Source organism: Myotis myotis, unplaced genomic scaffold (assembly GCF_014108235.1).
Source record: "Myotis myotis isolate mMyoMyo1 unplaced genomic scaffold, mMyoMyo1.p scaffold_m19_p_17, whole genome shotgun sequence".
In the NCBI taxonomy this organism is placed as follows: Eukaryota; Metazoa; Chordata; class Mammalia; order Chiroptera; family Vespertilionidae; genus Myotis; species Myotis myotis.
The window spans coordinates 35,253,051-35,272,313 of record NW_023416321.1 but is presented as its reverse complement, the minus strand read 5'-3'; the positions used below and the strand labels follow the sequence as shown (position 1 = coordinate 35,272,313).

The window sequence follows — 19,263 nt, the reverse complement described above, 5'->3', positions numbered from 1 at the left end:
ATTCATTGCCCAAATGCTGTAATTCATTGCTGTTAATTCATTGCCCAAATAATGTTTGAGTTAGTAATTTTTATTCCCCTTTATTTCACAAAAGATTCAAAGACATGCCTAATAATTATGGATTGAAATTGTTAAGTAATGTGGTTTACTGATACACTCCTTCAGAATAGATTGAATCTCTCTTCACTTTTTACCTCCTTCCTGTTCTCTTTGTTGTTTTTGTTTGTTGATTTGTTGGTTTTTTCTTTCAGCGGGGCTTTTATGGGGAAGCTTGAGCACAGTCCAAGGAACTATCTTCATTTGAGTGAGGTCATTTCCAGGCCGTGGTGGAAGGCCTGAAGATAGATACTTCTTTGGAAGTGTTATTGGTGGTGAAATTGGGCCTTGGTTCCTGAGACGAGCAAAGAAAGATTTCAGAGCCAAGAACTCAAATTATAAGAGGAAGTTTATTTAGAAAGTTTCAGAGGTAGTAGAACTGAGCTAGCTAGGCTGCGTAGGTTCAGGATATAAGTTACCGAAGCAAAAGAAAGGCCCTCGAACTTAGGAGAGGGCAAGGCAAGGTAACACCCTCCCCCCACCCCCCACCCCTACCTCCCACCCCCTTCGCCCCCTGACAAAGAGGGGCACAGGAAAGGTACAGGCATCTCCCAAAAGTGAGAGCATGCCTTGTTCTCTTTGTGATCTGTTTTTTTTTTTCACGCCCCTTTGTGGCTTTATTTTTCTCCTTTCTCATCTATCTTCTGTTTTTCCTTCTTTCTCATTTCTTGTCTTCTTTTCTAGTTTTTCTTCTTTGTAATTGAATGAATTGCTATGTTTCTTGTTAATTAGAAAATATAATCTTTCCTCAATGGCTTTAAAAATTGCAGTAAAATTAATATAACATAAAATCATTTACAGGTATTTGTAAATAATTTTTTGTCAATCCAGTGGCATTTAGTACATTAACAGCATTGTGCAATCACTAACTCTGTCTGGTTCCAAAACATTTTCATTACCATATAAGAAAACTCCATATCCATTCCTCCCCATGCCTCCCAAGCCCCAGCCTCTGGCAACGACTAGTCTGCTTTCTGTCCCTGGATTTACCTATTCTGGATGTTTCATGTAAGTGGAATCATACAGTACATGACCTTTTATATCTGGCTTCTTTCATTTATCACCAAGTTTTTGACCATGTTGCAACATATCAGTACTTAATTTTTATGGATGAATAATATCCATTGTATGGATATAACACTTTTATTTATTCAATGCTTTTACTATTCATTTATCAGTTGAACATTTTGATTGTCTCCACCTTTTAACTATTGTGAACAGTGTTTTTTATGAAGTGTTTGTTTGAATATCTGTTTTCTGTTCTTTTGGGTCTGTACCTAGGAATGGAATTGCTGGGTCATATGATAATTCTATGTTTAACTCTTTCATAGCAGCTGTACCCTTTTACATTCTCACCAGCAATGTACCAGGGTTTTGATTTCTCCACAATCTTGCCAGCATTTGTTATTTTTCTTTTCTTTTTTTGAATATGACCACCCTGTTAGGTAATATCTTTTTTTAAAAATTGATTTCAGAGAGGAAGGGAGAGAGAGAGAGAGAAACATCAGTGATGAGAGAGAATCATCAATCAGCTGCCTCCTGCACACCCTCCAGGAACCTAACCGTGACCACCAGGTTCATAGGTTGATGCTCAACCAGTGAGCCACGCTGGCTGGACGGTGTGAAGTAATATCTTATTGTGACTTTCCCCCTTCCCCAACTTGGGGATTTTTTTTTTTCTTTAATAGCTTTTATTTTTATTTCTTTTGGTCAGTTTAACTTTATAGAAAAATTGAGCAAAAAGTACAGAGTTCCCATATATTCTCTCAACTTTCTCTTCCCCCTCAATTTTCCCTATTATTAACATCTTACATAAGTGTACTATATTTATTATAATTGATGAGCCAGTATTGATACATTATTATTAACTAAAGTCCATAGTTTACATTAAGGTTCAATTTAACTGCTGTACTTTTTATGGGTTTGAACAAATAAATGAATAGTGACATGTATCTACCATTAATAGTATCATACAGAATAGTTTCATTGCCCTAAAAATAGCCTGTGCTCCACCCTCCACCTGTTGTCCCTCTTACATCCCCTGAACCTCTGACAATCACTGATATTTTTACTGCCTCTATAGTTTTGCCTTTTCCAGAATTCCACATAATTGGAACCATACAGGATATTATCTTTTCAGATTGGCTTCTTTCACTTACCAATATGAATTTAGGTTTATTTTCATGGCTTGATATGTCTTTTTTTTTTAAAGAAAGAGAGTGGAAGGGAAGGAGAGGGGCGGGAAGACAGAAAATATTGATGTGACAGAGACACATCAATTGGTTGCCTCCCACATGCACCCCGTCCGGGGACAGGGATCGAACCTTCAACCCAGGTATGTGCACTTGACTGGGAATCGAACCCATGACCTTTTGGTGTGTGGTCTGATGCTCTAACCATTGAGCCACTGACCAGGGCCATCTTACCCATTTTTAAGTGTACTGTTGAGTAATACTAAGTACACTCACATTGTTGTTCAAACGATTTTCAGAACTCTCCTCATCTTACAAAACTGGAACTCTATACCCATGAAGCAGCTACTCCCCACTCTCCCTTCCTTCCAGCCACTGGCAACTACTCTTCTACTTTCTGTTTCTATGAATTTGTCCACACTCAGTACCTTATATAAGTGGAATCATATAGTATTTATCTTTTTGTGACTGATTTATTTCACTTAGCATTATATCTTCAAGGTTCGTTCATGTTACAGCTTGTATTAGAATTTCCTCCTTAAGGCGAAATAATATTCAGTTGAATGTATATACCACATTTTGTTTATCTATTCATCTCTCAATGGACACTTCAACCTTTTGGGCATTGTGAATAATGCTGCTGTGAACATGAGTGTATAAATACCTATTCAAGATCCTGCTTTCAATTCTTTTAGGTATATAAATATGTGGCAGTATCCTTAGGTTTTTGAGATAATATCTATGAAGTGCTGATCACTTACCTCATATTTAGTTATGCTTAATATTGCCGTTATTATTAATAATTTTTAAAAAACTATAAATTATTAGGGGAGTTGAACATTATTTTAAAAAATATATTTTATTGATTCCTAACAGAGAGGAAGGTAGAGGGATAGAGAGTTAGAAACATCGATGAGAGAGAAACATCGATCAGCTGCCTCCTGCACACTCCCCACTGGGGATGTGCCTGCAATCAAGGTACATGCCCTTGACCGGAATCGAACCTGGGACCCTTGATTCTGCAGGCCAACGCTCTATCTGCTGAGCCAAACGGATTAAGCGAGTTGAACATTTTTTATTTAAAAACAAAACATAATTGACTTTTATATTTTATGAGCTCTTTATTTTTTCCCCCCTTATGAGTACTTGGCTCTTAGAGCACCTCCGCATATAAGGTATTGCGCAAGAAGAGATCTTTCTGATGTAATTGCCGTGGCTTCTTCCATGGATAACATTCTCATTTTCTTACTGGAATTACAGCTTGGGGCACAGTTTGGGTGAGATATTAGGGTTTCTTGGGTCAGGTGATTTAGGCTGGACTCAGAAAAGAACTTGGTTGACTCAGTGTCTCTGGCCTCTTTCCACAGAGGAGGAAGCTTGATGCTGTGTATTACTATATGCGCAGTTTAGCTGCCAGCAACCCTATCCTGACTGCCAAGGAGAGTCTCATGAGCTTGTTTGAAGAGACCAAACGAAAGGTGAGTGGGGATGCAGGCAGGATCATTCCTTCCTAGGAGAATGTGTTTCTCTTAGTGCCTCTGTGTTCTTCAGGGAATGACTAAAAATTTGCTCAAGGGGGCTGTGCTGATGGGAGTCAGTCCCTATGCAGAACCAAACTCATCTTTAGAAGAACTCTCTGGGGTCCTTGAATGTGCATGTTCCATAGCATCTAGTTTATAGAATCAGTAACTTTTATGTGACAAAGCAGATGGTACTCTGCCCTCTCCCTCCCCCCTTTTTTTTTTTTAAAGCTGTGCTATTTTGGAACTATGGCAAAATTTTTACTTTTTATAGTTCTTGGTCAACATACTCAGATGAGGTGAGCACTTGTCTTTATTAACTGAATCCCAGAAGAGTCTGAGCTTGTATGTTTGTATGCTGTATAGGCAGAACAGATGGAAAAAAAGCAACACGAGGAATCGGAACTGAACCCTGACCAGTGGCGGAAAGGAAGGAAATCTACTTTCCGGCATGTTGGAGATGACACTACTCGCCTGGAGATCTGGATTCATCCATCCAATCCCCGGTCCTCTCAGGGCACTGAGTCTGGGAAGGATTCTGAGCAGGAGAATGGGCTGGGCAGCCTGAGCCCCAGTGATGTAAGTTCCTGGAGGGATATAATCAGCAAGATGAGCTAAGTGTGGGTGTCCTGGTACACACAGCTATGAGGCACTGTACAGTTACCTCACCACACTTCCTTTATCTCTATTATGCGCTTCCCTCTCTCACCACTATGTGGTACTGTAGAATTTTGTAAAAGTAATTATTTTAAATGAATATTTACTTAGTATAGGATAAGAATTTTTTGCTGCTTTGGGTTTGAGCCATCATTATGATGCTTTAGGATTCTGTATGGGATTTTGGTGAAGTAACGGGGAGAGAGCATAGCTGTTCATTGTGCCTTGAGAATAAAATTCATAGTAGAGTGGGTGGTGGCGTAAGCTGGGACCAGATCTTGAAGGATCATGCAGTAAATATTTGACCTTTATCCTAAAGGTAGTGGAGAGCTAGCTATTGAATGCTTTAAGTAGGGAAATAACATGTCAGATATGTATTTTAGAAATATAACTCTGGTTGCTTGTGAAAATTTGTTGAAGAGTAAGATTAGAAATAAGAATAGTAGGAGGATGCTATAATAATCTAACATGTGAAAAGGATCTGAACCAGGAAATGGCATTGGAGATGGGGAGATGTGAGTAGATATGAGGTAAATTAAGGAGGTAGAATCCAAAGGTGAGCACTGGTCTTTATTAGCTGAATGACATGAGAAGCTAGGGGAGAAGAGGGAGTTAAAAGTAGCACCTGGCCCAGTTGGTGTGGCTCAGTGGTTGAACATTGACCCAAGAACCAAGAGGTCATTGGTTTGATTCCTGATGGGGCACATGCTGGGGTTGCAGGCTTAGTCTCCAGTAGGGGGTGTGCAGAAGACAGCCAATGGATGATGTTTCTCTCTCATCAGTGTTTCTATTTCTCTATCCCTCTCCCTTCCCCTCTCTCTAAAAATCAATTTAAAAGAACTTAAAATAAAATAAAAGTAGCACTGGATGTTCTGACTTAGAAACTGGGTGGATGATGGTCCTTTCTCTGAGACAGGGAATAAAGTTGGTTTTAGTGGAGTTGGTTTTAGGAGAAAGAGCCTAAGTTTAGTTTTGGGCATGTTGGAATTTCTGTAGGACATTGAACTAGAGAGTTTTAGAGGCTAACGGATATCTGAAGCTAAGGAGAGTAGTCTAGGTCAGAGATAAAGATATTTGAAAGTATCTTTAAAAAAAAAAAAGCTTTTTTGATCCCAGAGAGAGGAAGGGAGAGGGAGAGAGATAGAAACATCAATGATGAGAATCATTGATCAGCTGCCTACTGCACACCACCCACTGGGGATCGAGTCCAAAACCAGGAATCGAACTGTGACCTCCTGTTTCATAAGTTGACACCCAACCACTGAGCTATGCTGGTCAGGCAAAGATATCTTTTTATAGATGAGAGTTGATTCAGTTACTTGAGGAGAAAACAATGATAAATAGATTAAAGATCTCAGAAAGAAAGGAAATAGATGGCAGGGAGAGGTCCTTGCAGAGGATGGGAAGGAAGTAGGGTTCAGAGCACAAGTGAAGGGTTTAACCTGAAAGAGGGTGAGAGATTCCTCGTCAGCAGGCGGACATCCCCTGAGGGACTGTGAGAGGGCACAGGCCAGGCTGAGGGACACCCTTCCCCCTTCCCCTCACACGAATTTTGTGCAACAGGCCTCTAGTATGATCATAATGCAGTGTGCCAAGTGCTATGAAACAGGCAAGTGTGAGAAGCTGCAGGAGCACGCAATTAGAGCACCTAACCTGGGCATGGTTAGGGAAGGCTGAGATGAGGAAGCATTTTGCAGCTGAAGGATGATGTAAGGGCATTTCCACTCTGAGGCTTGAAAGAGGCATGAGGGCTTAGGGAACTGCAAGTAGTTCAGTATGGCTGGAGGCTAGGATGTGAGAAGTGCTGTTGCTACAGACTTGAGTCATTCTTTATCCCTTCCTTTCCTGTATCCCCACATCCAGTCAATACCAAGAGCTGTTGAATGTACCTACTAACAGAATTTTGAACCCATTTAATTTTCTCTGTTTCCACTCCCACCATCCTAGTCCAGGCTATCATTTTAGTAATCCACAGGCTATTGAAAGAAGTTCCTAGTGTCATTTCCACATTTATTCCTGGCCCTCCTTAGGCCTTTCTTTTTAGACAGTAACCCAAATGAGCTTCTGAATGCACATTTCGGATCATGTCATTTCCCTTCTTGAAAGCCTTTAATTGTATCTGTTTGCTCTTAGAATTAGGTGCAAAATTCTTTGCATGTTCTATGGGCCCCACATAATTTAGCTTCTGCTGCTTCTAACCTTATCTTATACCTCTCTTCCTTTTTCTTTTGTTCTCCAGCCATACTGACTTCTTCCTTGAAGGGCCCAAGCTCTCTTTTGGCCCTTTGGCTGTTGCACATTCTGTCTGTAATGCTCTTCCCTTTTTATCAGTCCCATTCTTAACGTATCCTAAATCCTCAGCATAAGTATCACTTCCATTTCCAGGGAGGCTTTTCCCGATCCCTGAGCCTGCCTGTTTTCCCTTTTTAATGTCACATTTCTTATTAAGCAATTTTAAGTACAGTTTTGTTATTGGTTAAAGTCTCTCCCTTGTTAGATTCTAAGTTATATGAGAGTGGGATTTGTATCTAATTTTCACTGCTTTATCCCCAGTGCCTGCATATGGAAGATTCTAAATAAATTTTAATTGAATATATAAATGAGGGGAAGAACAGTGAGGGATGAAGCTGGAGAAGGTAGGAGGGGCCAGGTCCTTCATAAATATTGAGAACTTTGCATTCAAGTATTGAGAATTTTAATATGTTAAGCACCCAGCCTGTTTTGTCTTCTGGATGGAAAGTATAGTGTCAGTCACCCGGTGACTGACTGGGCACTTAACATGTTAAGCAGGGCGATGATATAATCAAATGGTGTAATGATCACTCTTTTCTGTACTTCTAGTATTGGAAATATTGTTTGTTTTTTAAAAGGAATTTTTAAAATTGCAGAAGTAATCCAAATTCATTGTATCTAAATCAAACAAAAATATACTTAAAGTTTAAAGTGACAGTCTCTCATATTCTTGCCTTCAGAGATACCACACTATTAACTGTTTGCAGGAGGTTCTTCCAGACTTTTCTGTAAGCATTGATGAGTATGCATACATATCTGTAGACACATGAAATATATGTTTTTAATAAGATGGGATTATACTATATATACTAATCTGCAGTTTGCTTTTTTAAATTATCAATTGGACATAATAGTTAGTTCTGTAATGTAACACTTACATTTCTAAAAATCACTGCACTATGCAAAATCACACAATAAAAACCACAGAGCTTATGTGGAAAATGGGGTTAGGGAAATGACACTCAAGAACTTCTGCAGTGACATTAAAAAAAAAAGATATGAATCTAATAAAACAGTTGTACAATTTTATACGTTTATTGGTTAAGAAATAATGTAAGTACTATCTTGAAAAAGGTAGGAAGTTTCCTATAGAAGTGGGCTTCAGAAGGATTGCAGCTTCTGAGTTATTGTGAAGTGAAGGAAGGAGGGTTATCTGATAGTAGGTGGGCAGGTGTAACACCAAATGGGGATAGGTGTGGCTCATAACATGAGTTCATGTGGTGAACTGCGATAGCTGTTTGTGTATTCCTATGCAGCTTAGTTCAGTTGGGTGCAGTTTTCTATGTTTATCTGGTGTTTCTCATGAACAACATCACACATAAGCAAATGTGAAATTTGTGTTATGGTCATATTGTTCCCTAATACATTGATCACAGTGGCATGAATTCACATTTTCAAAACAAGCAGGATAGCAGATACTGACTATTTCCACTGTCTAAGAATATCTTTTCTTAATATTTCCTTAATATGGCTACATGATATTCCATCATGAAGATGTATATCATTTATTTAACTGGTGTGTAATTTAAATATATGCTTTTCATTGTTTGTTCATTTTAGTTGTCCTTTTTGGGTGATTAGCCATAATAGGAATTGTTCCTTTGACAACTCCTATAGTTTCTAGCATAAACTACTAAAATTGAGATCTTTGAATAAGAAACAGAAAGTTTGGCTTCAGATGGTTGTTAGTAATGATAGTAAAACCCAACTAGTCTGTTATCTCTCTGCCAAGCATGGGCTTTGGATCTCTCTCTGAATTTGAATGCCTACAGGAGGAAAGCTTGTGGGTTGTTGGTTTTCAGCCTTGAGATGCAGTTTGGGTTGAGCATGCAACCTGGGGAGGGACTGCCAACCTCAACTGTAGTGGCATCTTCTTAAACTATTGAGACTCCCATTTAAACTCTTACACTAGCAACTAGGCCACTCAAATCTAATGTCACCAGGGTTCCAGCTGTTCCTTATTTAGTGGATGTGCCTTCTGCTATACCTCAGTTCCCTTTGGAAATCAGAAGAGAGTACCGCTTAGCAAATGAGTTGTTGCTGATAGGAAGTTAATTAAGGATATTAAATTATAGCATCAGAAATAATTTTCACACTTGAAAAGCAAGGGTTTCTGTTAGAACTGCTGAGGATTTTCTCAGACATGATTGTTCTATTAAATTTTGGATAGTATATAATGTGTGTGTCTCCTGTGGAAGAATGAACAAATGAAAATGGGAGCTTTGATAGATGTTTGTCTCAAACTTCTTGTGTTCTGGCATGATTTGGTTTACCATTTCTAGCATTTTCCCCAGCCAACTGTGACTTTTGTACCTACAACATGCTTGGTGCTATGTGTAGAAATGTCTTCAGGCAAGAGAAATGTCATTGTATATTTGGCCAAGTTCTTATCAAACCTTCTCTTTCACTCCTCTGAATGTATGTTTTGGGGTTCATACTGGACCATACCTCAGTAGCTCCTACTGCCTGTTATTTGGCCTCTCCTTATTTAACTTTCTCAGCTTCTTTCACCCACTAAATGATATTGATTGCCTTGGTCTTTAACTTTTATTCCTTGTCATTCTGTCACATTTCATTATTTATTTTATATCCTTGCATAGTATCTGTTTTCAGGACTTGTTCAGATACGAAATTTAATGCAGTCAGCCCTGAGTTTTTGGAGTAGTTGTGTTCTGGGTCCAGTGCTTAATGAGACTAAAGTTTAGAGTACCTGTCCTATTGTGCCAGCTCTGTGCTAGGATTGTAAAAATGAATATGACTTCAGTATTTCCTTTAAGAGCTTAGAGTCCAGTGCATGGGTCAGTAAGCCTATTCTTTAAAAAGGCCAGATAGTAAATATTTTAGGCTTTGCAGGTCATACAGTCTCTGTTACAGATACTCAACTCTGCTATTGTGGAGCTAAAGTAGCCATAGACAATACATAAATGAATAAGTATGGCTGTGTTCCAGTAAAAGTTTATTAACGAAGACAGGTGGCAGGCTACATTTGGCCAGTGGGCCTAGTTTGCCAGCATGTGGTCTAGTGGAAAAAATCAATCAATCAATCAATCAATCTATCTATCTATCTATCTATCATCTATCAAAGCCTAAGTGACCGTTATGACTAAACAACCGGAAAGACCAGTTGACCAGTCGCTATGATGTGCACTGACCATCAAGGGGCAGATGCTCAATTCAGGAGCTGCCCCCTGGTGGTCAGTGCACTCCACAGGGGGAGTGCTGCTCAGCCAGAAGCTGGTCTCATGGCTGGTGAGAGCAGCTGCCACAGAGTCAGGAGCCTCTCCCAATTCCGCAGCAGCGCTGCCAAGCAGCGGCAGGCGCAGCGTGCTGGGTTGAGCATGAGCAGTGCGGCACCCGGCTCGGGCTCCTCCCTGGCCACCCACAGCTTGGCGCACTGCTATATCCCTCAGGGGATATCTGACTGCCGGTTTAGGCCCAATCCAGCTTGCAGGATCGGGCTTAAACCAGTAGTTGGACATCCCCTGAGGGGTCCCAGGTTGTGAGAGGGCGCAGACCAGGCTAGGGATCCCGTCCCCCCGCAAGAATCTGTGCACCGGGCCTCTAATGGCTCCATAAATGGAATATTTCAGTATACAGTTAATTATTGTTATTTGCAGCACTTAATATGTTCTATTAAGTTGCCACAGACACTGAACTAGTGAATACTGAACCATTGCTCCTAAGGAAAGTACAGGTAAGATTCCTGTGAGCCTCTGGTTATAAGAATTTCATCAATATACAACCTTGTTTTATGTATGTGTTTTGTTTAATCTTACCAGACCTGAGGCCCTGAACCTAACTGTTCCCTATACCTGGGCTCCTGAGCATTAAAGAAAAAAACCAACATGATATAGAAAAATGTTAGTTACATGCAAACAAGTGGTTAGAATAAGGTGGAACTTGGAGACATTGTAGAAAATAGGTCTAGGCAAAGTACTGAAAATTAGGTATAGCAGTATAGCAGCAGATTCGGAAATTACCGAAAAATCGGTACAGTGGTCTGGTAGGGTTAAAGACACCCTATTTAATACTAGGGGCCCAGTGCATGAATTCGTGCACCTTGAAAGAAACTGCGCCGTGAGGCTGTGGTGGGCACAGGGGCGGGTCTCGGCCCATCCTCCATGCCCCCACCCGGTCCCTCCTGCTGTGGCCCCCGACCTCCTGTCTCCTGGCAGCCCCACTCCCGTAGCCGCTGTTCCCAGGAGCTGATGGCGCCGGCCTCACTTGCACCCGCTGACGGTGTGGAGCAATTGGGGTGTGAGCGGGACTGGCGCTGTCAGAGGGTGCGAGCAGCAGCTGCTGCCTCAGTCTCCCCTCAGGAGCAGGGGGAGGTGGAGAAGCCCTTGGGGCTGGCAGCCGCTGCTCACACCTGCCGCTCAGCTGATGGCGCTGAACAATTGGGACCAGCGCCGGGCGCTGGCAGTGGGTGCGAGCGGGGCCGTCGCCAGCAGCGGGTGCGAGAGACGGCTGCTGGCCCCAATCGCCCCTCAGGAGCAGGGAGAGGTGGAAAAACCCTAAGGGGCGATTGGGGCTGGCAGCCACTGCTTGCACTTGCTGACAGTGCTGAGCAATCGGCCGGCGCCAGGTGCCAGCAGCCGGTGCAAGTGGTGGCTCTGGCGCTGGCAGCAGGTGTGAGCACTGGGCTGGACCGTGGCATGCAGGAGTAAAGAATTTTCAGTAACCACCAGAGGCTCACCCTGATGACAGCGACTGGTGCCCCGCCTTGGTCTGGCTCCCCCACTCACCTGCTCTACCATCCTGCCGCAGCCTACGCCCGTCACGTTCCATGCTCTGCCGCCTGCTGCTGACGCCTGCCATGTTCCATGTACGCCCTCTGGTGGCTGAGGGTCAGCGCACATCATAGCCACCGGTTCAGTTTTTCTGCCATTCGGTCTATTTGCATATTAGGGTTTTATATATATAGATCTATTTCAGAGAGGAAGGGAGAGGGAAAGAGATAGAAACATCAATGATGAGAATGATTGATCGGCTGCCCCCTACTGGGGAATTGAGCTCACAACCTGGGCATGTGCCCTTGACCAGAATCGAACCTATAACCTTTTAGTCCGCAACTGACGCACTCTCCACTGAGCCAAACCAGCTAGGGTTACCTTTGCTTTTTTTCAATTTTTTATTTATTGAATTTGGAGAGAGAGAGAGAGAGAGAAAAAAAAAAACACACGTTGATTTGTTGTTCCACTTATTTATGCATTCACTGATTGATTCTTGTATGTCCCCTGACCAGGGCCTGAAACCAAAATCCTGGTGCTTTGGGAATGACACTCCATCCAACTGAACTACACAGCCAGGGCACCTTTGCTTCCCCTAAACCCCCAATCTCACCCCCTAATATTACTAACGGACTTGAGAGATCTTTCCATGAACAGTTACCTGTAAGTCCATTGTATCTTTTTAGAGCAGGGGTGGGGAATTTTTTGTGTGTCAAAGGCCATTTGGATATTTTAACATCATTCTTGGACCATACAAAATTATCAACATAAAAAATTAGCCTGCTGTATTTGGTCAAACATTTAACTCACCCATAATGCAGGACCAGACCAAATGTTTTCTCTGGCCTTATATGGCCCACAGGCCAGATGTTCCCTACCCCTGCTTAAGAGACTGGCAACTTGATAGCTTTCATTAATTTTATCCAGGCAGGATAGTGCAGAGGTTAACAGCTTGGGCTTTAGAAAGTCCTAAGTTCAAATCCTAGTTTTATCAGTTATTAGCTGTGAGATTTTGGGCATTTTCCTTAACCCGGTGGAGCTTTAGTTTCCTAATGTCTAAAATAGTGATAATGGTAGACTAAATGAGGTAATGCATGTAAAGAAGGATGAGTGGCATATTGTAACTTTGTATATATTGATGGTGGTAATTGTTACTTACATACTTATATTTTTGTTATAATGATCTTTTAAACTATTAGACTTATTTTTGCATTTTTTACTGTCTCTGACCAAAGTGAACAGTGAAAATGAACGTGTATGTAATTCACACACTGATAGCCCACATTCTTAATTCAGACCTATTTTTGAGTAGAAGAGTTTTATATAATAATGAAAAAATTTTTATTTTTTTATTACTATTTTTTAATATATTTTATTGATTTTTCACAGAGAGGAAGAGAGAGGGATAGAGAGTTAGAAACATCGATCAGCTGCCTCTTGCACACCTCCTACTGGGGATGTGCCTGCAACCAAGGTACATGCCCTTGGCCGGAATCGAACCTGGGATCTTTCAGTCCGCAGGCCGATGCTCTATCCACTGAGCCAAACTGGTCAGGGCAATAATGAAAAAATTTAAACACGTACGAGAAAGTAATATAATGAGCCTTCATATACTTGCCACTCATTCAACAGTTATCAAGATTTTTCCACATTTGTTTCAACTTTCCCTTCTCTCCACCCCCATTGAAGTATTTTAAAGTGAACTCTAGATATCACATCACTTCACTGCAGCGCTACATATTAAATTTAAATAGACACCTTTTAAACGTAAATGGACTTTTTCTTACCACATTGCCATCACCATGCCTGTTCTTGGCATCATTCAGTATATGATCTATATCTTCATTTCCCAGACTAACAAATGTCTTATAATAGTTGGCTTTGTTCAAATCAAGATTTACATGCTATGTTTGATTGTTTTGCCTCCTAAATCTCTTTAAAAAAATTTTAAAATATGTTTTTATTGATTTTAGAGGTAGAGGAAGGGGGTGGGAGGAGAGTGAGAGAGAGAGAGAAACACTGATGTGAAGAGAAACATTGATCCGCTGCCTCCTGCACACCGCCCACTGGGGGATCGAGCCTGAAACCCGGGTATGTGCTCAGAGCCGGAATCCAACCATTGACTCCCTCATGCATGGAACAGTGTTCAACCAACTGAGCAACACCGGCCAGGGCCTAAGTCTCTTTTAATCAAGAATAATCCTGCCATCTCTTTTAAAAAGTTCATGTCATTAGCTTGTTAAAGAAGCAGGTTTGTTGTCCTGTAGAATTCTTATATTCTGGACTTGTCTGTCTCCCTGTTGTGTCCCTTTCTCCCCCATATTCCCGTAAGTGAGGATTAGTTCTAGAAACTTGGTTAGATAAGGTTCAGTTTTTTTGGCAAGAGTACTTCGTAGGTGGTGCTGTATGCTTTATTTTGCACTGCATTAATAGGCTTCTGATTATCTTATTTTTAGTGATAATAAGACTAATGATATGGTTCAGGTGGTATAAATAGTGGATTTTTTGTTTTCTGTTAAAATTTCAGTCAGTTGGTAGCTAATCACAAAATAATCAAGATCTGGCAATGATTTGCTAGATTTGAGTAGCAGCTACCCCCTTTTAAAGGGGCTTATGTTCTTTAGTTTGTCACTAGCCCCCAAAACTCTCCTGTACTCGCACATTGCTCACTTAACACCACCTATGTAGGCATTTGATCTTGTGATCCATGCCACCAAAATGGATTATTGCAGTTCAGGTTTTTATGTTTTTTTTAAAAAAAGTATTTTTATCGATTTCAGAAAGGAAGGGGGAGAGAGAGAAAAGAAACATCAATGATGAGAATCATTGATTGGCTGTCTCCTGCACGCCTTATTGGGGATTGAGCCTGCAACCCAGGCATGTGCCCTTGACTGGAATCAAACCTGAGACCCTTCAGTCTGCAGGCCGACGCTCTACCCACTGATCCGACCAGCTATTTAAGTTCTCAGAGAAGGTTGGCAGTTCCCGCAAACAGGCCTGACTTTGGACACAGAAAAGTGTCTTAACTATTGGGCCATAGGTGTTTTGATGGGTTTCCTGTGACATTTTCATTGGTGTTGACCCAGAAACTAGTTGTCAGCATGTTGTATGTCCTGCTACCGGGCTGGCTCCCTCTTTGTCTGCTGTCCAGTGGTGAGCCTAAAGAATCTGAAGGTATCCCTCCTGTTTCCTAATGAAATTTGTACCTCTGGGATTTGAGGCCTGCACACAGAGCTTGAGGGCTTGAGGACAGATTTCCTCCCCCTCAACATCCTGTTGCATCCAAGCTTGGTGAAAATAGAAGTTATACTGCTTAAGCCATTGAATTGAAGAACTTTAGGCTGTGTTCTGGTAAAGTCTGAATGCCACCCACCAAACCAATTGGTCAAAAATAAACTTATCTTGTCTCATACAAGATAGCCCCAGGCTCTGAAATCTTTGGCAGAGTGAGAACCTTGTTTCCCTGGATTTGTGATTCATAGTTTCTGCCTGACACTTTGCATGCTGCCCTTGCCTAAATCTCTTGTGTCCCTGTTTCCATGGTGACTTTATTCTTCAAGGCTTTACTATAAATTAAGAATGATGATTTTCTTTCTAACTCTGAATACATGGCTCTATGAGACTAGATAGTGTATGAGTATTTCTTTTTTGTTGTTGTTGCATTTAATCAAGAGTCCAGCAAAGTAAACATTGTCCAACAAAGGAGCGCAGTTTTACTATGGGAAATCCATGTCAGTTGGCCTATATAGCATAGAGTTCTCATATGCTCAACTAGTACTTGCTTAAATACTTTTTAAAAAAGTGTGTTATGCATGTGGCATTTTCTTCAGACCCATCATTTGTCTTGCTTTCAATGCCCCTTGCATAGTTTGTGTACCTGAGCTGCTGCTGCTGCCACCACCACCACAGAGCTGAAAAGAAAGCTGTGATATGTGGGTTGTACATGTCTAATGCCTCTACCTTCCTCTCACTCTCCCCTACCCCTGGTCCTGTGAAAACAACTATAAGTCAAAGCATGATTTTATAACACCTGCTTCCTTAGGCAGGATGACTTGCCTTGTAGTGGAGTGAATTCTAATTCCTAGGGTTTTGAACCTTTAGGTTGACAATTCCAGAACTAAAGCTCAAAAAAGCTTTTGGCCTGATTTTTCTCTGGGTGACGTAAGCATTCATTTAATCTACAGTGATGGAGAAGAATTGAGTATGCTGGTAGGTAAATGTTTTACCTGTGGTGATTTCATTGCCTTATAATAATAATAGCAGAGAAAGTTAGCTTAATTTTTCAGCCTCATGAATATAAAGATTCCATCATGATTTTTAGGGTTGCTGTGGGGATTATATTAACTTCATGTTACGTATATAGCCCTTTACTTTTATAAAATAGTTTGCAGTATGTACCTTGTGTCATACCCTTTTACCCTAGAAGCTATTGGAAGTATTCTGTGAATGGAGATTTGGCAACATGGGATGACAGGAGTTCATAAAAGCCTCTGTCTGTAGGAAGAGGCTACACATTGGCTCTGTTTTTCTTAGGCTGTAAGAAGCATTTTAGTGCCTGATTGGCGTGGCTCAGTGATTGAACATCGACCTATGAATCAGGAGACCATGGTTGGATTCCCAGTCAGGGCACATGCCTGGGTTGCGGGCTCCATCCACAGTGTGGGGCATGCAGGAGGCAGCCAATCAATGATTCTCATCATTGGTGTTTCTATCTCTCCCCCTTCCTTCCTCTCTGAAATCAATAAAAATAGATTAAAAAAAATAAAAAATAGCTTAGTGAGGTTTCTCTTAAAGAAAGTCAGGACCAGGACTGGGTTTTTCAGCTATTGATAATGTGAAGTGTGCTGTGAGGAGCAGTCCATAACAGGCAAAGACTGGGGCTACTTGTCTGGATCACTGCTGGACTTTTGGGCTGGTGTCTTTGTGTCTTTGTGGTTGGCAGTGAATGGAACTTCTCAAAGTACATTGGCCCTACCTACAAACCCTTAACACCCCACATGACCTCGGTCACCAAACCACTTCAGGGCTTTATTTTTATCCCAGCCGTTTTGTTTCAAGATGTGAGGCTGGTTTCTTTCCTCTGACAGAGCGAAGTTCTCTGAGGGAAGAAACAGTGCCAGGGTGCAGTTGAGGCTGGTTAAACACCAAAACCACACACTCTGTCTTTCGGGGCTTGAGACGTGACATAAGCCATGCTGCAAGCACCAGCTTCCACACTGAAGAAACCTCGTCAAATACTCATTTATTTTTTGTGTGTGTTTTGTTTGTATTTTTAGACAAGTAAAATGTGGAGAAAGAAGAGGTATATCTGCACATTCTGCTTTAGCTAGAAATTCCAAGAATGGACACTTTTTGAAAGTCCAGTATTGCCCAGCTTAAGGTTTTTCATCTTCCCCAAGGGTGTTGCTGAGAACTCTAACAACTCACCAGGTCTCAGGAAACCAGATTACCAACATATCCTGTTCGCGTGCATATGTGTATTCTGTGTTACCCACAGGCCACTTTCCACCCCACGTGACCTTTAGTTACCATCCGGAAAGTCAGGACCCAGATACCAGTCAGAGTTTCCAGGCTTTGGTTTGGTTTAGACATCTTAAAAAATGTTAACAGTAGAATTTTAAAGAGACTTTTTGAGTGGCACGCATGGTGAATAGGAAGTAATATATATCTTTCAGGGAGAGGGTAAGACTGCTTGTGTTCTTTCCAATAACACGTTTGAAAATGAAAAGTCAGAAGGAAAGTTGTGACTGACATGCATAGGCAAGGAAAAGAGATGAGAGAACCATTTAATTGACTAAAAGTCAAATATATGTCCCAATTCTTATCTTTTAAGACTAAATTCTGAAGCTCTTATTGTGTTCTTTATAATTGTAGTATATACATTATTAAAGTGTATATAATACACTCCATCATATTTTATTTTAATAAACATCTCAATATAAACAGGCTGTACTGAGTCAGGTAATGCTCTAGAATAGATGTAGATAAAGTCTGCCAGTGACCTGCAACCTAAGATTGGTTTATGACATTCTTACATAAGGGGATGTTTAAAAAGAAGGACATATAACAAACAGATATATGTGGCCCACAAGGTCTGCACTATTTACTGTCTGACCCTTTACAGAAAAAGTTTACCCACTACTGCTCTAGAAGCTGGGAAGGGTGAAGATAGTTAATATGGAGGTCCTTCATTTAGGGCACTAATTGTTAATGAGGGCATAACTGCCTTTTTGGGGGACAGTTCTTCATTTTGTGGACCTGTCACCTCAGGATGTTTAGCACTCCTGGCCCCGCCCACTAGGTGCCAGTAGTGGCACGCACACATTTCCAAGCACTTCCTGGGAGGGGCAGTACAATTCTGGTTGAGAACTACCAAGTGTGGAGTTTGATGAGATAAAAAAAAAACACACACCTTGTTAAGGTTTCCTTCTTCCACGAGAGAAACAGACTTGGGATTCAGCTCTTCATGACATAGGGATCAATCATAGTGAGAGTATTCGAGTCGCTAGAGGAATAGAGAGAGTTTTCAGTAGGGTCTAGAACAGGGGTGGGCAAATTTTTTGACTAGAGGGCCACAATGGGTTCTTAAACTGGACCGGAGGGCCAGAACAAAAGCATGGATGGAGTGTTTGTGTGAACTAATATAAATTCAAAGTAAACATCATTACATGAAAGGGTACGGTCTTCTTTTTTTTAGTTTTATTCATTTCAAACGGTCCGGATCCAGCCCGCGGGCCGTAGTTTGCCCACGGCTGGTCTAGAATAAAACGGTCTTAAGGGGGCCATTTAATGAGTATATTTGTTGCTTGTTCCCCCATTTCAAGAATTGTTGAGGTTGATGAAAGGTTTGTTTTGATGTTGCCCATGCTTTGAAAAGCATGACTTCTCTACTAGTATGTGAGGACAAGTGGCCATCTTTGGCCTTAATGACCAGATGATTTTGAGATCTGTGGGAATCTGTATTGTGTACTTGAGAGACTTGTTCAAAGCCAATGTAAAGATGTAGTTTTGGCATCTTGTGAATAACCTGATATCCAGACTTAAGCCAGAACTCTGGGGTTAGAGAGTTTCCAGCCTGGGAGAGTTGACTGAAAAAAAGTCCTCCTTTGGCTCTTTACCAAGTTAGACAAGGGAGCAATCAGCTGCTGAGTTCTAGCCAACTGGAATGTATGTGAGGGTGTACTATAAATCGTCCCTTAGGACCCAACTCCTACTCTGTGAAGAGCCTTCCAAATATGAATGAGACCCTTACACTGGATCCTTGTTCAATCTGCAACTGCTATAGGAAGGAGTAGAGTAGTGAGGTGATGTGTCTGTGGGAGCAGCTCATTTTATATAGTAACATACTGCCTGTTGTGTGGGGTAAGAGACTGCATTGACCTTTGTTTTCCCCGTGTTGCCTTTCTCACCAATTTCCTATATTGGTTTTTGTTTCTGCCCATACTCTTGGGGAGACATATTTGTAGTTCTATCATTCTGCATTCCCTCTCTATTCTTACAGGTTCCACAATTGCATCTGTCTACTCTATTTCACTGTCTTGGAGTCAATGTTTGGGCTAAGATAGAGAATGTGAAATAGTCGTTTTCTTGGCTCGTGATCTTTCCCCAGTCGGCAGACTGTTTGTTTGGCTCCAGGGGAAAACTCCGGGTTTTTCCCCTCTTGGAAGCCTTTCACTTTACTCATAAATATTTAATATTGAAGTTACTGCTTAGTTTTATTTCCCCAAGTATTAGTGTATAGACTCTGTAGACCAGAAGGAGCTTAAAATACTATTA

At 41.2% G+C, this 19,263-nt stretch overlaps 1 protein-coding gene across 12 annotated transcripts in view; it reads left to right on the top strand.

The window, feature by feature from the left end:
• SMG6 (SMG6 nonsense mediated mRNA decay factor) overlaps window positions 1-19,263 on the top strand; it is a 220,316-nt gene that overhangs the window by 16,350 nt on the left and 184,703 nt on the right. For 8 of the 12 annotated variants that reach the window (XR_004972925.1, XM_036341027.1, XM_036341024.1 and 5 more), the window contains 2 exons: window positions 3,656-3,766; window positions 4,175-4,387. The exons of 2 other annotated variants lie outside the window; for them this stretch is intronic. Coding sequence is in view for 8 of the 10 variants with exons in the window: in XM_036341027.1 (XP_036196920.1) it covers window positions 3,656-3,766; window positions 4,175-4,387 (324 nt within the window). In the remaining 2 variants the exon portion in view is untranslated. Of the gene's footprint in view, window positions 1-3,411; window positions 3,566-3,655; window positions 3,767-4,174; window positions 4,388-19,263 lie in introns of those variants that run through there. 2 more of the 12 variants (XM_036341033.1, XM_036341034.1) reach the window with 2 other exon arrangements.